The sequence below is a fragment of the Parus major genome, chromosome Z (assembly GCF_001522545.3).
Source record: "Parus major isolate Abel chromosome Z, Parus_major1.1, whole genome shotgun sequence".
Lineage (NCBI taxonomy): Eukaryota > Metazoa > Chordata > Aves > Passeriformes > Paridae > Parus > Parus major.
The window spans coordinates 44,298,457-44,318,868 of NC_031799.1; the positions used below are offsets into that span (position 1 = coordinate 44,298,457).

The 20,412-nt window shown below is 38.3% G+C and overlaps 1 protein-coding gene across 9 annotated transcripts in view; it reads left to right on the forward strand.

The window, feature by feature from the left end:
* Positions 1-204: 204 nt before the first annotated feature.
* PIGG (phosphatidylinositol glycan anchor biosynthesis class G) overlaps positions 205-20,412 on the forward strand; it is an 87,064-nt gene continuing 66,856 nt past the window's right edge. For 2 of the 9 annotated variants that reach the window (XM_033520302.1, XM_015653258.3), the window contains exons 1-7: positions 206-443; positions 3,539-3,744; positions 4,745-4,954; positions 6,427-6,615; positions 8,158-8,296; positions 11,943-12,155; positions 19,472-19,689. In XM_033520302.1, the coding sequence (XP_033376193.1) occupies positions 284-443; positions 3,539-3,744; positions 4,745-4,954; positions 6,427-6,615; positions 8,158-8,296; positions 11,943-12,155; positions 19,472-19,689 (1,335 nt within the window). In that variant the 5' untranslated portion in view covers positions 206-283. Of the gene's footprint in view, positions 444-3,538; positions 3,745-4,744; positions 4,955-6,426; positions 6,616-8,157; positions 8,297-11,942; positions 12,156-13,125; positions 15,914-18,850; positions 19,012-19,471; positions 19,690-20,412 lie in introns of those variants that run through there. The other 7 variants (XM_033520301.1, XM_019005282.2, XR_004500399.1 and 4 more) reach the window with 6 other exon arrangements.

The following is a 20,412-nucleotide window of genomic DNA, read 5'->3' on the forward strand; positions in this document are numbered from 1 at the left end:
AGGAGGGATGTGGGGGCGGGCCCGGAGGAGGGATGTGGCGGCGGGACGCGGGGCCGTACTTCCGGTTCGGTGCTGCCGTTACGCGCTCGCGGAGGGGCTGTCGGGCCTCTGGCCAATAGCGAGGCTTGGTGGAAGCGCGCAATGGCCGGTGGTTGGCGGGCTGCGGGCCGTAGGCGGAGCCAGGCGGGAGGGGCGGGACGCCGCTGGTGCCGCCCCGCACAGCCGGCGTAGCGCCGGCCGGGCCGGGTCGGGTCGGTGTTGCCGTCGCTGGTGCCGAGCCAGGATGCGGCTGCGCTCGGGCGTGTTCGCCTCCTCCTGCCTCCTCGTGCAGGCTTTAGGCGTCGCGCTGTTCCTCCGCGGCTTCTTCCCGGTGTCCGTCAGATCCGTCCCCCGCAGAGAGGCCCGCGCGGACCCTCCCGCCGAGCCGGCCCCTCCCGGCCCAGGTAACACGAGCAGGTGCCGGGCGGGCCCCGTCGCTCGGTGTCAGGGAACAACTTTCTGTAGCGCCCTCGTGTTTCCAGACAGTTTCCTTACTAGTTTAGAACTTAACTGGTTTTCACACAGTTATGGATCACAGGCAGGAATATCTGCTGGCAGTCGAAATGCCTAAACCGTCAGCTGTCACTTTTTTGAAGGGTGTGTTTTCCTGTCGTTTTGTTTCCCTTGCCCTGACTCTCATGGAGCCGTGATACGTGGTCCTGTTCAATGGCAAGTTGTTTGCAATAAGTGATGGCGCCTCAGCTAAAACCCCTCACGCTTTTCCTGTGGTCATTCGCTCTCTGTTTTGTGCCCGAGATTAATTATCTCTGTGATGTTTCTATGGTGTGTGTGTAATGCCACCTCAGTGAGACTTAGTAGTGATAAAGCAGCTGTTGTAATGCAGGTCGTGATATGCACAGTGTTGCCATCCATCATTGTTTCTGTGAAATCACTGTCTTTACAGATCCTGCTCTGTTCCAGAGCTAAATTTGTGAAACCAAAATTTTGGAGAATGTTTTTGAGGAGTCATTAGAGGATGTGCTAATAATGTAGTCGTCTTATCTGTTCAGTCCCAAATTGTATTAAAGTAATGTGAGGAGGACTGAGTACTTGAGGTACTGTTTTTTGACCAGTTTGGAGTTTGTGGCATGAAACTTCAGGGTCACTTTGCAGCTGGATCGAGTAGTATTTTGCTCATACAGAGCTCTTGCTCGGGACGTCTACTATGGTTAACTTGTGGAGCAGGACTGTAACTGCTAAAATGGGTCTTCAGGTGCCTGATATTTACTGTTAATTCTTCTGAAGTGTGTGACGTTATGCGTCTGGGGATGGGCTTACTTAACTTGAGTGAAGGGAGTAGAAGGTTGTGTGATTTAGGGTGTGATGTGCTGGTATTGGTTAAGCAGGAACACTGAAAGAATCTAATCTGGTAACAGACTGAGTGGTTTCTGCTGAAAAGCAGGTTGATTTTTAGCTGGAGTTTACCAAGACTGTCACAGATATTTGATAGACTTCTATGACTGAAATACTGCATTCACATGTGATAATAGCAGGAGACTAATGTAGATGGAGACTACTTGGGTGGGAAGGCAATGTCGGACAATTTGGTTTTGAAAGGGCTGGTTTGCGTTGAAGAGTGAAGCCCTGCACCACAGGGCTCACAGGGTAGTTTAAATTTAGGCATGTCACGAGCAAGCCTAAGAGTAGTAGGCAAAATTGGAGTGACAGTAGAGGAATACTTGCTTTCTGTAGTTCTTGGTTACAATGTACTTGCACAGTGATGTCTGGATGATATGGTCTAAAGCCAGGGTATTGCTTACTCAACCATGATGCAGAAGGCTTTCAACCTACTTTAGACCTATTCAGAAAATAACATTTCTCCAGTGCTTCTCTAAATCCTGAATGTTTTACTTTGTGAGTCCTGGCTGCCATTTGAGTGCATGCTGTCTTGACTGTGAGAGGGTTGTATTACTGAACACTTGCAGCACATTATTATAAGTTCTTGGTAGAGAATCTGTGGTTTTCTTCACAGAAGTTCAGGTTCTTTTAAAGTAACTATTTTCTAAGTAACCCTGGCAGAGATAAATAAACATGCTGCAGGGCCAGACTTGGACAATGTGTTGCTTTACCTCTCCTAGTCAGTATTTTCACATGGCTTGTAAATGACTCCAAATTCATTTGAACTTTGACTTTCTGATAAATCACACAGCAGGAGGAAGTTAGGAATAGCGTATATGTGTTTGTGATCTGAACATTTTTGGTGTTCAGTGAGCTTTCTTTCACTATGTCGCCTTCATGTTTTTCATGGAGCGCCAGAGCATGCCTACTAAGTTGATAATTTAAGTTCTGGAAAAAACAAAATTATCAGTTTGATTAGGGTTGCTTGCAGTTAGCATTTTGTTGTTGAGGATTCCTTCTTCTCCCTGGTATGCCCTCCTCCCCTACTTCCTGATCTGGAAAAAATCACTAGCAGTAACTAGTCTGTGAATGTGATTCTTGAGGCTTATCTATATACCCCAAAATACAATTTCTGGGATTGTTTTTGATGTTGTATTAGACACACCATTGTCTGCAACCTTTCCAAATTGTCAACCACTTAAGCAGAAAAAGCCCTTCCTCTAAAAAGACTGTAAAACCCCTAACTTTATATAATGCATGTATTAAGAAGTTGATTCAATACAATGGTGTCAGGGTAAGAGACCTGTGGGTAGGATACATTCTGCTTCCATTTTGCCCTTCTGCATTTTTTCCTGATAGAGAAATGAGACCTGTAGAGTTGGGGCAAAAAGGCTGCTGTAAGACATAAATGTCACCATGTGGACCAAGTTCAATGCAGGTGAAGAGTTGCTGTGGCCAGAATTAGGACCATGCAAGAGAAAGAGGTGGGGCTTGGGGGCATGGCACTGCCTACTACTTGATACACAGCAGCATTTTTCTGTACCCACCTATATACCCTGTTCAGGGAATTCTGGAATAGGGTTCATCCATTCTTCTACCTTGAAGGGAATGAATGTACACAAATCTGTTTCATACAAGTTTCAGTGAAGTTGTCTCTTTCTTTGTAATCTTCCTGTTATCTTATGGTGAGATTTCATAAAGAGGCATTTTTTATGTTGTGCTATGTGAAATTGGGTGTTAGCACAGGTGATTGCTATGTCTTTTTTCTAACAGATGTTGTCTGTCAGATACAATTAGTTCAACTCTTCTGAAATAAGGAGAAGGTAGCAGCTGTCCCTTCTTATTACTTTGAACACTCTCCATTCCAAAAGTTTTCCTTCATTTTCCCAATTTCACGTCACGCATTCCATTCACATCTTGTTTTACTTCCTAGATGTGGTTTTGGAGTTGTTGTCGTATTATTTCTGTGCTGGATGGCTTGAAAACTCATCTTCCTCAGATTACTTCTCAGGTTTGCTGTTTGCAGCTTCCCGTTTCTGGGTGTAGAATTAATAAAGAAGTTGAAAGCACTCATTTACATGGTGAAGTTGTCCTTTGACTTCTGTATAGTCCTCCATAAAATTTGTTGATGATTTTTGTATGCCCTGTTTTTGTTGCTTAGGAATGGTTTCTAACTGGACCAAGATTCCTCCACCGCTTTTCAAAAAAGTTGTCATTGTGCTGATAGATGCTTTGAGAGATGACTTTGTGTTTGGATCCAAAGGTAAACAGTTCATGCCGTATACTACTCAAGTTGTTGAAAAAGGGACTTCCTATAGTTTCATTGCTGAAGCCAAGCCACCCACTGTGACCATGCCTCGAATTAAGGTAAGTGGCATTTTTGTCTGTTGTTTCATTGGACAAGCTTTTCAAGTATGAGTTGTTTTATATGCTTGGAGTTGGCATAAAAGACATTTGTGGTGTTAGTGCAGTCTATGGCTGATTGTCTCTTCACTGTAGTAGTGCATGTGATAGAGTCCTGATCTGCCATGGACAAGAGGTTAAGGCCAGATAAGGCCCTGGTGCAGGCTTAAATGATTGACATAGCCTTTTTATTGTAATCATTGGAAAGCAGTAGCCTCTTAATTGTCCAGTTTTCCAGTTGTCTTCTATCTAGGAACATTTTTATGGTATTTCTCTGAGTTCTTGTAACTTCTGAGAGAAAATCCAGTTTAGTATAAAATTGTTTTGTCATAGGGATGTTTCTGAAGAGCTTAAAAAGGAAATTCTGCCAAGTTCCAGGTAACTAAAATATTAATTGTGATGGTGTCATCAAAATACTTCATCATCCATCCAGGCTTGTCAGTGGTACATCTGAGTAACACCTCTGCATTGGAGAAACTGAGGGAGTGATCATTGGTAGGTCAGCTAGTAGGCGAGTGAGAGGGTGAGAGGGAGACAGTTTGGTAACTCTTTATTGGTGGACTTCATTGCTTTTCCTAGAAGTTTTGTACTGTTTTGAGGGTACTGTTGTTGTTAATATTGAGTCAGTTTGCTTACACCTAAATTGTCTTTTGATGTTTTAATGACCAGTAAATGAAACAAACGTCAACTGTCACAGAAAGGTTTTTTTTTTCTGTCCATTAATTTAGACAGTGATATTTGTACCTTCTCTAAAGCAGTTATCTCTGACATCAGCTAGCACTTTGTTGTGTTAAATGAGGTTATGTGACAAGACAGCTTGTGTTCTTTTACTTTGTTATGTTTCCTTATCAAAAATATAATTTGTCTGCCATCTGGCTTATTGCTTCCTCCCATTTACATTGCTGCTGTCTTCTGAGCACTGGAAGTTTCTTGTTTAATGTGTCACTTTTCTTTTTTCTATTAGGCTTTGATGACAGGTAGCATACCTGGTTTCATCGATGTTGTTGTGAACCTCAATTCTCCAGCTCTGTTGGATGACAATCTGATATGGCAAGCAAAAACAGCTGGGAAAAGAATAATATTTTATGGTGATGATACTTGGGTCAAATTGTTCCCAAAGCACTTTGTGGAATATGATGGAACAACATCATTTTTTGTGTCAGACTTTACAGAGGTGAGAGGGTTTGTATGATTCCAAGTTAAATAAAGTGAGCACAAACAGTGTCAATTTCTGAGAATGAGTGAGTAAAGCTACCCTTGTTCTGAAATGTTCACCTGGCAAGAGATAGAAAATGAATTTGTATGTCTTTTTGGTGTGGACACTGTAAAGCTAAGCATTTCAATCCCTCATGTATATGCTGTAAGAAGTGTTGGGATGATACAGTGATCATCAATATATCACTTTGTAACTCCTAAACATACCATTTTCTCATAAAACTTGTTGTGGTTGGAAGAGATGAGTTGCTTTGTTTAAATATTCCACCATCCAAATTTTCAGTTTGCTGTCATATTTTTAATTAGTGCAATCTTGAAGAGGTCCATTAATATGTTAGCTTGGTCTCTTGGAGGTACTTTTGTACTATTGCATCACTTTTGTAATTGCAATGGGGGTGGTGTTTCTTTATGCTGTCAAAGAAGGAGCACAGAAACTATATGAAACGAATTCTGAAAATTCTTACTCAGGGCACATTAGAAGAGTAAATAAATGCTTTGGCAAATTTACTTCATTTTTGAACCTTTATTATTTCTAAAACCTCAAGCCATTGACCTGCTGCTAGTGACTGAAGTATTTTATTATATGAGGAAGTTACAAAGGTCAAGCATGAATTGGAAGACATGTTTGATTGGTTATGCTGATAAGACATGCAAAAGCTTTAACCTGGAGTAAAAAGTACAAATGTTCTACTGGATCTGTAGTTATGTGGTTCTCAAGCTCTTTATACTGCCTTAATGTAGTGTATTAAACACACAGTTTTTTATATTTTTTTTTGGTAGTTATATATAGACTCAATGAAGTAGTATCACATGGGAAATATTGTAGGGATTTCTAATAACCTAAGAGACTATATGTGACTAAAGATGTACTGTCAGCCTAAGCAGGAAAATAGGTGAGTTAGGCGCCAAATAGCACTTTTCAAATAGTTTTTCTTTCTCACTATGTTTTCAGTTCTTTTACTCACAGCAAGTGCAATCATCCTGTGTTTGCACACTAGCAAAAATGGAGTTGAAAAATTAGGGTCTGTTGTACCCCTGAGCTTTCCATCACTAAACTGAGACTTTTTGTTGTTCTTGTGATATTTAATGTATCACATGTGAAGTGAAAAATTTGGGTGTGAAGGGCGAAAGTGACAGAAAAGTTCTTGGAACAGTTTCTAAAAGTTTCTGTGGAAGCTTGGCAACCCATTTGTCTTGTCTGTATGTAATCTGATGCATCCTTACCAGAAAAGATTAAATGGGGTGAAGAATTTATTTTTTAAGACTAATATATTTGACTGCCTGACAATGAACTACTCAGTTTTTTTTCTTATTAACACTGCATAATCTCATCAACTTCTATGGAATTTTCATGGGTACTGTAGTTAATTTTTTGTGCTTTTTAAAAGAGGGATTTTTTTTTACCTTATAGTTGTTTTCCTTTTCTTTGAGGTTGATGATAATGTTACCAGACATTTGGATAGAGTGTTAAAGAGAGAAGACTGGGATCTGCTAATACTACATTACCTGGGGTTGGACCATATTGGCCATATGACTGGGCCAAACAGCCCATTAGTGGGACCAAAACTTCGTGAAATGGATAACATATTGAAGAAGATTCATATTTCCCTTCTTTCAAAGGTAATACAGGTTCCTCTTGGGTCAGTATCTCTTAGTTGTGGACTGACATTTAAATGCTTGCTGGTTGTTGTTAGTACCTTCTTTATTCATAGACTGAAGTGTGTATTCTGTTCTTTGCCTTCCTGGGCCATTTCCCAGTGTAGTATTTTTAAGGATTTGGTGGCTGTTAACAGCCTCTTTTGGGCAGCTGTGGGAAATAACACCCCCTTGGTGTCCAGGAACAGGAAAGGAATGCCTGCCAAAATTCTCGCATCACTTGTGAATTAAAATGGTTGTTGGTATGCTTTCTAGTAATGAAATTCTGCAGAAGGAGTAATAGGCATGTGTAGCTAATGGCTCTGATGCCCAGAATTATGAAGGCATACCTAATTCTTAGATATCTGATAAATTCAAATGGATGTGGTAGTCTTAATCTGCATTTTTTTTATGGTGAATGTAGCACATCTAAATCTGTTTTTAGATTTGTAAATACTAGTTGTTGCTTACCTAAGGAGTCTGGATACTGAAATGTCAAGTCCTAGTTCCAGGTGTCATGAAACTTTTTTAATTGTTTGGTTTTGGCTACTGCAATTCAGAATAGCTGATTGTGAAATTTCAATAGTATTTTTAGTCAAGTAGATACTATTTCATGAAAACAGGTTAAATCCTAAGTTGTATGAATGTTACAGTTGTTTTGCTGCTGTTTTTTAGTATCTTTACTTTTGCCATTTATATTCAAGCCTTTATCTCAATTTTAGAATACAGACATAATAAAAGCACTTTATTCACTTTATTTTTGGATAGAATAGTACTGGTAATAACTAGAGATAATAAAAAGCTACTTTGTTGTTGAATGTGTTAATTTTCTGCCACTTTGATTTGTTAGCTCAAAATTCTTGGACAGGCCTCACTTTAAGTACTTTAAGTTTCTGTTTCTCTTTATTCAGAAACATACACATCATTCAACATCATTCTTCAACAATCATTAACAGTCAGTCTTCATTGACTGTCAGATTTCAACCCCAAATCAGTCAGATTTCAACCTCTAAAGCCCTTGGGAAACTAGAAATCCTATTAGAAATAGGATTACTTTTTAATATTGAGTTGATATTATGTTAATATTTACAGTATCAGTAATTTAGCATCTATATTAAAACCTAGTGAAGCTGAAGAAACGAAGAGGGGGAATATTTCTGTGTTAATGATGCTTTTCTGGTACTCTTGATTTTCTTTTCATGGTGTGATAACCTTTTTTTAATCTTTCATAGAGTTTCTTGTAAGTCTGTAAATTCAGGGTTTTTTTTTTTAAAGCTTATTTTATGCTTTATTTTTGCTAAGATACTGACAAGTGTGTTAGATATGAATGTGCCTTAACTTTTAAAAATTACTATTACTGAGTTACACTTAATTGCAGCCGTCTCTTGTTATCTGCCCCACAGTGAGCAAGTTTCAAAAACTAAATTAATTTTGAGACGTATCATGTTTGAAAATGATGAAGATAATGAAATTATATAAATTAATTGTGTTTGTATGGTAACTTATATTTTTTTCTATGATTTACAGGAGGAAGCTTCTCTGCCCAATTTGTTAGTTGTTTGTGGGGATCATGGGATGTCTGAAACAGGCAGTCATGGTGGTTCTTCAGAAGGAGAAGTGCACACACCACTGCTGTTTATCAGCTCTGCTTTTGAGAAGAGAAGTGGTAAGGATCAAAGAAGCAGTTTTAGAACTCGTAGTTTCAGATGGAATAGAGTTAATTTTCTTCTTAGTAGCTGGTACAGGACTGTTTTTTGGATTCAGTATGAGAATGATGCTGATAACACACTGGTGCTTTAATGTTTACTCTGAATCAAGGTCTTTTCTGTTTCCCATGCTCTGCCATTAAGCAGGTGCAAAAGGAGCCATTAAAGAGTATAGCAAGGAACAGCTGCCCTGAACTGGCCAAAGGGATATTCCATACCATGGAACATCATCCCTAGTATGTAAACTGGGGCTACCAGTCATTGCTCAGGGATGGACTAGACATTCATCAGCAGTTGGTGACAGATTTTATTGTGAATCACTTGTTTCTCTTGTTTGTTTGTTTTTTGTTCTCCTTGTCTCCTTTTCATTACTATTATTATTATTATTATTATTTTATTTAATTTTATTACTGTTCTAGTCTCAGCCTATGAGGTTTACCTTTCTTTCTCCTCCCCACCAGGATGGGTGTTGTGAGTGACCGAGTGGCTTTGTGGTACTTGGTGTAAGGTTCCAGTAGATACCAGTGCATAGTGTACTCTAATAAGATGGGAACATTACTACTGTATGTACCTGTAACAAGAACAGCAATAATAATTATATGTAGATTATAGTAATTATTGTAATGGGAAGAGGGGAGAGGGAGAGGAATAAAACCTAGGAGAGGGAGAGGAATAAAACCTAGGAGAGGGAGAGGAATAAAACCCAAGAGAAACATGTGATTCACAATGCAATTGCTCACCACCTGCTGATCGGTGCCCATCCTACCTTCAAGCAGCAATCCGCCGCCCCCAGTCAACTCCCTCCACTTTGTGTACTGGCTACAATGCTGTATGGTATGGACTATTCCTTCACCTAGTTCAGCTCACCTGAACTAGTGGAAGGAATAGTCCATACCATAGAGCTGTTCCAACTGCGTTCCCTCTTAGCTTCTCATGCTCCCTGGCAGACCACAGGAAGTGGAAAAGTTCTTGATTTAGAGTAAGCCCTCCTTCCTAACAGCTAAAACTTGAGTGTGTGTTATCAATGTTATACTGAATCCAAAACAAAGCCCCTGTACTAGATACTAGGAAGAAAATTAACTCTGTTGCAGTTGAAACCAGGACAAGAACACACTGGCAACTCTTATTTATATAGTCTAGAATTCTTCTTGAAAAGTGCTTTGGTTTGTTCTACAGCTATTTGGGAAAACCCATTCTGTGTAATCCAAAACTCAGCCAAAGTTAGCATCTGTATCTTGGTGAAACCATGAATCAAGCATTGTAGAGAATTGGTGTATTTCTGAGATGATAATCTTGTACAGCCCTGCCCTGAATTTTGAGAGTAAATGAGGTCTGTTGTCCGGATACTGGGCTAATGGTAAATGAATAGGTGTAGATGCAAAATCATATGAGAAGTAGGTTTAAATTTTTCTTTCATGGCCAGAATATTTGCTTGGCCTCCATTCTTCCCTCTCAGACAGCTAGGATTAGAGGAATGAATGACAATTTCTCACACAGTTAACTTGAAGGAAGAAGAAAGCACTTAGGAAGCTAGAGACTATTAGGAAGAGGATTATTTTTTTAACATTAAATTGATCTGACCTTTGTGAAAGGGTGAGAGGTGATGGCACTGATAACATGACTATTGATTACTAAGACTTAAGGATGGAGTACGGATCATGAGTGTGTTTACTGTATGGGCTGGTTAATTTTATATCATTGATGTGAGTTTACATGTTTCTGAAGCTGATTGATTTTTTACATGTGGATAATAAAATATAAAAGCCAGATAGTAAGGAGGCAGTGAAGAAATGGAGTGGTAGAGAATCTTTAGTCTGTTTTGTAGAGTTGTGCTTAAACTCCTTGACTGAGTGACTCGCCAGAATGTAGTTATACCAGGAGTGAATATTTTCCCCAAAATAATTCTCCCTTCTGCCTTTCATTCTGCCACTTGCCCATTTCCATCTGTTTTCTTTTCTTCTAAAACCTGTGTGCAGAACCTTGATTTATTTATCTTGCTGGAGGTTCCTGCAGCATGGTGGAGGTAGATTTTCCTGTTGTTTGGAAAGTTGTTATTGAGCTGCAATAGAAAGCACTACTTGAGGAGTCATTGATCTCTTCTCAGGTCTGTAAACAAAGCAAAGTTAAGAGTGGATCAAAGCTCTTGGCTAAATTTTTTTTTTATGAATTTCACTAGCATGTGTTGACAGCCAGGAAGAGCATAGATTCTGTAAGTGCAGTCTTCTGCTCATTGGAATTAGTTTCAATAAGGCTTAAACTGAATGAGCAGTTTTTACAATACAGTGAAATATATCTATTTACCTGTCTTTTGGGACACAGTTCTTGATTTCTAATGCCTTTGTAAATATCCAGCAGTTTACTTTTGATTGGTACAGTAATTAGGATTCTAGTGACTGCTCCTTATGATCCTACTGTAAACAAAATGTACTGTAGTTAATTTGGTAGACCTCAAAATAGTAATCCTGTGGGCTTTTCCCATTTAGTATGCTGTCAGAGTTATTACTTGTATAGCCTTCTATAGAGATGTGTCATCCATGATTGGCTAAACGTGTTTGGTAGTTTGGCTTTTTTTAACCAGTTAAGAACTTGCCTTTAAAGATAAAATCTGAAAACTGCTGACATACAGGCACTCATGCAAAGAGGCTTTATGGATTATAGATGGCATTCTGTACAAGTATGGGATTAATCACAGCTAGATGAGAAATGAGGGAAATTTTAATGCTCTTAAAAGGAGCCTTGAGAGGAATAAAGACTGTATAGAACTCTTACTATACTGCATTTAAGTCAAAACACTGAATACCTGAAGTTTCAAAAAGGATGAAATAAAATCATAATAGAAAAACACCATTGCCTAACTAGTTTAGCACAAAAAGAAACAGCTAGCAAAACAGTTAAAACCAGGAAGTTACCTGTGTTAATAAAATCATTCATGTCTGTAGATTTCTGTGGGACTGAAGGCTAATCCTGGTAACTGCAGTAAATTAGTGGAATCTTACACAGGACCCTTTAAAAGTCACTGGGTTTGCCTGGATATAGCCATGGATTTTGAGCCTCAACATTCTTTCTAATTCTTTTGTCTAATTCTGTTTGTCTAGCCACCTGGTATTAATTAAATCTTGACCTGTTGTCATTACATTGTGAAGTTTCTGGAATCCTGTCAACATTATTTTAGATTCTCATTCTTTGTTAATACATTAGATTAGTCTACTGTAGTGCTTTCTATTATTTCTAAAGTAAAAGTTATGAAACTCTCTTAGGCTACATCTTGATATTAAGGTGATGTCCTGGACCATCTGTTTTTGTACTTTTACTTGTATAACATTTATGTTGTGTTTATGGTAGTTGTTAGCATTGAAGAATGATGCTGGCTAAGAATTTAATAAATATTGGATTTACAGCAGCAAAGAATAGCAGCTGAAAAAGATCAGTCAGCTCTCTGCAGACCCCTTAAAATAACTGATCTAACACCAATGAAACAATAAGGTGCCAGCTGTCTCTGGAGAAATAGAATGGGATAGAATGGGCCTGCTATTGAAATACTTATTTTCCTCTCTCTTTTTATTTGATTTTTTTTTCTGTTTTTGTTTTTGTTGTTGTTCATTCTAGCTCCTCTAGCCCAACCTGAACATGTGCAGCAAACAGATTTAGCTAGCACATTGGCAATAGGTCTTGGCCTTCCAATTTCAAGAAACAGTGTTGGGAACCTTATATTGCCAGTTGTTGGAGGCAAGACAATGAGAGAACAGCTACGTTTTGTGCACTTGAATGGGTTCCAGCTTAGCAGATTGCTGCAAGAGAATACACCTGCATATGAAAAAGGTAAATTAGCTAAAAAAATGTTGCAGATATACTGTTTATAAAGCAGTTTGGTCTTCTAAATTCAATAGTATGGCGTTGCACTGCAAATTAGCTACTCTTTTGAGAGCAGTATTTGGAACAACTGTACCGAATTCAATTTTTAATGCAACCTACTTTGATACACTGCTTCTGAATACAGTTTTTTTTAATGACTACTATTATTCCTTTTTGGCAAAAGAGCAAAAATAATGATGGAGTAAGATTAAAGTAAAACTGCCAGTGTAGTTAAATCTCAGTGGTTTCATAACTGCTCTTTGTGAGGTGTCCTATATAGGGCACTAACTCTGAGCTATTTGGAGAGTTAACACAATGGACTGAATTTTCTAGTTTAAATAAAAAGATGCTTCAAGCAAAGCTGGGATATAATTTAGGGTAAGTTTTAATTTCATTTTTATGTATTTACTTGGAATGAGAACCTAGAGAACTGCTTATTAAAAGTAAGTGTATGTGTGTGTATTTGGAGGAAAGAATAAAAAACAAGTAGAAAAAATAAACCAAACCTAGCAAAATGTGGTATTTCATTAGGAAATATGATAAAAATTGCAGTATAAATAATGAAGTTAATATGATAATTTTGTGGAAAAAAAACTGTGTCAGAGGGTGAAGAATATTTTACCATTGACATTAGAAGATGTTGTCTTAAAGTGACTGTGAAGCTTATCAATTGATTTATAATCTGTTGAATTATTAAAGTAACTAGATGAGAATGCAGAGTTGTTTTACAGCTAGGAATAATTAAAGTGGATAGCAACGTAAATTTTAGCAAAATGATAATTCTAGGTCAAGAATCAATTATCTTTCAACATCACAGCTCCTAATCATAATTAAACCTTGTCCAGGAATCTCAACAGAATAAATTCCGTTTGTTGCCACAACATGCCTACAGCAGGACTCATGCTTCATCTCTTCTGACATTTTTTTTTCTGCACAGATTTCACTCAACCCAATTGTGTCAAATGAGGAACTTGCCCTGTTGAGGGGTTTCAGGATATGACTGTATTGTTGAAAATGCCATCACTAAACTCCATCTTAGAGTATTTCTGCAAACACTGATGAAACAAACTGGAATTTCTACCAGCTTCTGATTTATATCTCCATTTCAATTTTATTTTTCATCTCAGAACAGCTTAATTTCAACTTGTAGCTTTCATATGAGAAATGAAAGTCAAAATTGCTGAGGATAAAAATGTGAGAATCTTTTATGCTGTTTGCTTGTGATTGCAAACTTATTAGAAGCACTGCCTTACTGGAAAGAGTTCGGGAGGCAAAGCATCCAAATGACTTTCTCTCCTTTCAGTAACGGAAGGTTTCAATAACACGGTGCAAGTCTAGGTCCAAGTCATGGTAGCTTTTTTTACAGTCTTAATGTCAATTTCCTGTGTTGCTGTGGGCTTCAGAGAGGAAGCTTGTTTTTCTTAGAGTGTCCTAGATGTGCAAGGCTATAGGCTAATGTCTGTTCATTTAAGACTGGCAGGGAAACAGTACTTTCTGTTTGTTTAGTGTTGTTTGATTGATGTGGATACTTCCGGCTTAGAAATACTAAAGACAATGTCACTAACTCAGTGACTAATATGAGCATGCATGGCTCTTAAGTGAAGATAACTACTATCCCACTACAGGCACATACACATCTGTTAGGATTCCCCTAGAAAGAGGTTACCTTGCAGAGAAGTTATTATATTAAGTAATCTGAATCATGTTCAAGAAGTTGACCTCTTTTTAACAATGGTAAAAAGGAGGATCCTGGGAACTGCTTAGCCTCACCTCTGTGCTTGGTAAGTTCACAAAACTGGTCTTCCTGGAAGACATATCAAAACATATGAAGGATAGAAAGGTTATTGGAAACAACTGACACTACTTTGCTATGGGCAAATTGTGCCTGCTAATTTAGTGTCCTTCTCTGATGGAGTAAGTGCATCAGTGGACAAAAGATGTGTCATCCACTTAGGTTTCTGTAAGGTCTTTGGTAAGGCCTCCCTGAACATTTCTGCTGCTGCTGTTGGAGTGATGGGGTTTGACAAATGGACTCTGTAATGAATAAGTGTAAATGTAAATGTAAAGTCAGTGGCTTAATGTCTAATTTGAAACCAATAATGGGTGGTGATCTAGCAAAATACGTCTCCATTAACAGTGCTGGCAGTGAATGAGATAGTCTTAAAAGCAGTCTTCCAGCCTGAATAATTCTAGAATTCTAAGATTGTAAAGTTGGGAATGTGAGGGAAAATCAATCTTTATGTGAGAGAGTGGTGACTGGCATGTAGCTGTGCCTGGGAGTGGATGATGAAATAGTTGAGAACTTCTGGCTCAGGATTAGTGCACAGACCAACATGGGCAATATTGTGTGGGTGTCTAGTGCAGACAGTTGGATTGTAATTTGTAGCTTTTTGGGCAGCTAGAGGAAGTCCTACCTTCACCTTCCATGGTTCTCATGTAGTGCTTCAGCCATCCTGTTGCCTTTCAAGCTAGATGACTGGGCAGTGAGATGGACTGAAAAGCTGCTGGATTCACATGTGCATGTGATCAGCAGCACAAAGTCCTCTTGAAAGTTGTTGTGATCAACCACAGGGCTTGATTCAAGCCAGCACTATTTAACATCTTCATCAGTGATCTGGCCAGTGGGACTAAGTGGTATCTCGGCAAGGGAAGGACACAATAGGAATCTGGGAGAAGCGCTTGATGCAGTAGGTGGGTCTGCTGTTACTCAGAGGCACTTCAACAGGCTGGAGAAATTGGCTGTCAGAGACCTCTAAAGGTTCAGCAAAGGGAAATGCCAAATCCTATACCTGGGAAGATGTAATCCCAATGTACCAGTGCAGATTGGATTTTGACTGACTGGAAACAGCTGGAAGAACCACCATGGGGTGACCAAATTGAACATCAGGCAGCAGAGCACCCTTGTCAAAGGAAGAGCAATAGCATCCGTGGTGGCTTTAGGATGACAGTCATCAGCTGGTCAGTCCTGCCTCTTGTATCAGCTGTGGTGAGCAGACATCAGGAGTCTTTGGTCTGGTGCTGGGCTTCTCAGTACCATAATTTAGTGAATATAATGTAGTGGGTGAAGAGAATGGTCATGAAGGTGATGAAGGGATTGGAACATCTGTCATATCAGAAGGGACTGAGTGTGCTAGGACTGTTCAGGAGGGGTCTTATCAATGTAGGTAATACATGATGGGAGAGAACAGAAAAGGTGGAACTGGGGTCTAAATGGTGGTCCCCACAAAAAATTTAGAGGAAACTTTTTTAAGATTTGTCAAACACTAGATAGAGTTAGGAAGAAAGGTTGTGGAGGCTTCCTGCTTGTAAACATTCAAGACCTGACTGGACACAGATCTGAGCAGTCTTCTTTAGCTCACCCTGCTCAGAACCTTTTGATCTTCATTTGCTGAACATCTGAACACCAATCAGATTTATATTGACAGCTCTCGGGGTATATAATTTCTGAATTCCACCGACAAGGTCTGCTGCCCAAAACATAGTTGGAATCAGTTGGATGTCGTTCACATTTGCTTAGTTGGACGTGACTCATTGAAACTGATGCTGCAGTTTCAAGCTTTCCAATGCAGATTCTCAGCTAGTAACAACTAGTGGACCATAACATTTCAGTTGAATGCTAAGAAAAATTACTGGAACTTCAGTTTAAGGTGAAAGGCATTCTTGAAATGCTTGCAAGGATAGCATAAGCCTTGCTGCTTTTAAAAAACAAACAAAAAAAAAAAAAACCAAACACAAAATTTTGAACTCTTGATGTCAGAATCAGTAAGCTCTACAGAAGGGGAAAACATGGCATTCCTGTCCAGTGCTGTAATTTACAGCACAGGGGTTAGAGCACAACGTTGGTACTGTGAGGATGATGACTAAGTCAGTCATGGCAGGAAAAGACTCACCCATTTTAAGCTGTATCATAAAATATGCATTCATTTTTGTTGGAATATTAGTTTCCTTCTTAACACAATGAGATGAAGACAGATATCAGTTGAGTTGAGTAACAGTCAGATGGGAAGGCAGAATGACCTTTACAGACTGTTTCATAAAGAAGCCATAGATTCACCTGCTCCAATGTTAAGAGCAAATGGTAAGAGTACATAAAAATATCTTTTCATCTTCAAGTGTGTTTTAAATATACCTGTTAATAAATAAAGAGCAGAATGAAGGCAAGTCAGTAACTTTTTTCCCCCCGTGTTTGTTCATATAAACAATCGTTTTCAAACTAAGAAGTTTTACACCCTGTAATGGGACTTGGGCTTTCCTTTATTGAAGTACAGAAGAATCCTCACACTTAAACTGATCCTCAGTTAAATTAAATTTTACAGGAGAAACCTGAAGCTTGACTAAGGGCTTTATTATTTAAAACACATCTTTTTGAAACATGCTAATAAATTGTAATGTGAGGCATGAGCTTTTCTTTTGATAGATGTGGATACATGCAGGTAAAGTCTGAAAAATAAGAATAAAAATAGCTAGCAAAAATTATAAAGCTGAAAAAACATGTATCTAAAAAGACATTTTGGGTTTTTGAGCAAGTTCATACCTCAGTGTAAGAAAGACAGGCCTAGGTATCTAGCAATGCTTCCCTTGTGTTCTGAACTTCTGAACATGTAGCTGAATTATAAACTAGGACCTTTGAAAGACATTTTACAGTGGAATGAAGAGTCATGCTTGAGAGCAAGTTGGGTGGTATTATTAAAATGAGTGCAAGCTTTTCCATTTGGGACTCATCCTGAACTTGTATTACATTAAAATAATTTGACTTTTACTGGGACATTTATATATTGAAACTGGAGAAGTCACTTTTACATTATTCATTCTTTCCTTATAATTATTTTTAAATGATTGCTGCCTGTGACTGGAACTGAGTGAAATTGTTGTCGAACAGAAGCTTGCAACTCTTGCCTATTTGGTTGTGATAAGATGGTAGTGAGGCTGAAGCACAAATTGCTAATGTAATACTTTGCAAGTAAAACATTGCCAGTGCTTTGGGAAATGTGCAGCTTGGCAAGCTTGCTTTGGATTTTGCTTCCATTTTGACTTGTCTTTTAAGTATCTCATATGGGACTGACTTACCAATATTACCTGCCTGTTACCAAAAAGCTTCTCCAGCAACTTAGTGTCCATGACCCTTCTTATTTTATGCTTCCTGCATTTAAATGTGCCACTGAACCACTTTTAACAGGAGTTCTCAAACAAAATTTGTGAACCATGGTCTTTTATTCCTGTCTGCAACGTCTTGAAGTCATTAATTCATGAGGGTTTGACTAAAAGTCATCTTTCATAACATGAACACAATGGTTTTGGTGAACAGTTAGCATGGAAAGAAGTAGATGAGGATGAAAGAAAAATGCTAGAAGGAATGAAGAGGGAGACTAATCAAGAGGCAGTAAAATGGAGCAGAACAGGAGCAGAAGATGTTGAGGGAATTTATTTATATTTCAAAATATATCTTGAACTCATTTCAGTCTTCTGTGTAATGAAAAAGTGTCCTGCCAAATCTCAGTTTGATTAAAGCTCATTTTGGATGATCCTTTATAGATGTCCTCAAACATATGAATATTTAACCTTATTTCAAATATACTGGAAGAGAAACTTTATAGGGAAGTTAAAGGAATTACAGGGAAGAAATGAAATCCTCTGTGTGCACTGGCATTTATCTTGATATACAGCTCTTTGTTGCTGGCTGGATTGTGCTTTTTAGCAGATCGCTGCAAACCCCCTGCATAACAGGGTCAGCATGTCTTGGAGTCTTCTGGAAGTCTTGGGAAAACTGGACATTTTGAGTTAAACGTTGCCTTTTAAAATTCTCTCTGAGTTCAGCCCACAGTAGCTGATGAAGTGTCTTGTATGGTAAGAGACTTGAAAATAGTAAGCACGATTCTTTGATGACTAGAAATACTAGAAATACTAGGTGAGTAGAAATACTTAATTCACCTTCATTCACTTGAAATAAAATTTCAAATGTTTCTGGAATTAATTATGTACTTTTGCTGAAAAGGCTTGACAAAAAATAAAGTGGTTTTTTTCCAAGTAGAATACACTATTCATTTATGAGGACTGGAAAAGAGCTGTAACTAAAATTTTTGTGACACCAGAGTTATTTCAGTCATTGTTTTAATCTTTCTTGTCTGAAACTGTACAGAAAATGTTTCACCCCACTTTCAGCTAAGGGAAGAACTGTAAGTTATATAAAAATTTCCAAATTGATCTTTTATACTTATCATTACCTTTCAACTGAAATTGCAGGGAAATATCAAGTACTATTAGTGTGAAGTGAAATTAAACATCTTTTTTTCAGAAAAATGCAGATAAATGTGATATTAATGTATAGCATAAGTTCCAGTGACATATGAGTTTCTGAAGTAACGCTCTTGCTTTCCATGTGCTATCAGCTGAATTTGTGTTGTGAATGCATACTGTGTTTAATGACCAATATTTGAAAAGCAGAATCACAGATTAGGTAAAGTAGGACTGGATCACTCATGTTATCTAGTCCAACCCCTTTGCTCAAGCAGCACATTACTCAGGAATGTGTCCAGATGACTTTTGCATATCTGCAACCCCTCCATGCAACCTGTTCCAGTGCTCAGCCACCCACAGAGTAAAAAAAGTTCTTCCTCATGTTTAGTTAGAACTTCCTGTGTTTCTGTGTTGCCTCTTGTCAACAGGCAGACTTCAGCCTATTGCTGGGCACTATTGAGAAGAGCTTGGCTCCATCCTCTTGACACGCTCCCTTCAGACACATACAGACATTGATGAAGTCCCCTCTCAGCCGTCTCTTCTCAAGGTTGAACAGGCCCAGCTCCCACAGCCTTTCCTCATGGAAGAGGTGCTTCAATCCCCTCATTATCTTTGTTGCCCTCCATTGGACCTGACATCAGCTATTTGATCATTTCCTACTTAGTTTATACAATGTGTTCTGGATGATGAGTAGTTCCAGTCGACAACATTGCTTTCTTCCCTCCCCCACAATATCTGAAGCATTTGAATCGTTTATCCTAGAAACTCTTTGTAAAAATGAATGGCTATTAAAATAAGTTTTTCAATTGTTAGAGGTCTTGACAGTTTATTAGGTTATAATTAATTGCTTTTATTCCAAGTAACTGGTATTGCTGCAGGAAGATAAAGATAGTGTAATTTTGTACCTGTGAAAAAATTTTCAACTGCCATAGCAATTATATATTTTTATTAACTATACAAGCAAATACAAAAATATGATCACGTCATCAAGTAATCTTTCTTTGTTCATGGCTCCTCTTGCTTCTTTTCTTTTTTTCTCTTCTCTCCAGATCCTGGATATGAACATTTTAAGATAGCAGAAAAATCCCATGGTAATTGGATCAAACTGTATTTAGAGGGGAACAATTCAGAAATACTCTTAAATCTTGGCAAGAAGATCCTGAAGCAATACCTGGAGGCCCTCAAGACTTTGAGTTCCTCATTAAGCAAACAAGTGGCACAATATGACATGTATTCAATGATGGTGGGGACTGTGATCATTATGGAGGTATGAAAATAGAACTTCCTGTGAAAAAGTTAAGTGCACTAAAGTAACATATCTTGGTGCTGGATCTGTAATGTATACACTTACTGGTCTTTAAAATTACTGAGTGTAGGTTCTTAGGGTTGGCTGACATCCTGCTTGGATAAGATTAATGCTCCTTTTAAAATAAAATCTGGACTCCAAAATGATTCAAGAGAGCTTTTGATACAAATTAGTTACATTTTAGTGTAGGTAGCTTTAGTAGAGATGCAGATGTGCTACAACTTAAGTTATTTCCATATTAGTTAGCCTTCTATTTTTGATTAGCTTTACTGCATTAGGAAAAAAAAAAAAAAGTCTGGAAAGTAAATCCTTAGCTGTTTTTCTTTATCTGATGTTGAGTATAGCTGCTCCAAACAGGCAATACCTTATATGGAAAATTTTCAGAGTTCCAGGAATTGTTCCTTGTACTGATAGATTTAGAGCCCTGAAATAAATACTTGCTGTAGCATATCTCCTGTAGTTATAAGGATATCTTCATATCTCCTGTAGTTATAAGGATAAGATATACCATATCTTTAATTTTAAGTGGATCTTTCCAGCTGAGGTTATGGGGAAAACTCAAGTGCTGAATCTCTGTTGTCCTGTCTGGGCTCTGTGCCTTGTCTCCCATGCATTGCTCTCTGCATACAGAGTGCTTCTGAAATGGCTTTCTGGTAGACTGCTCAGTAGGGTTTGTCACTCTGC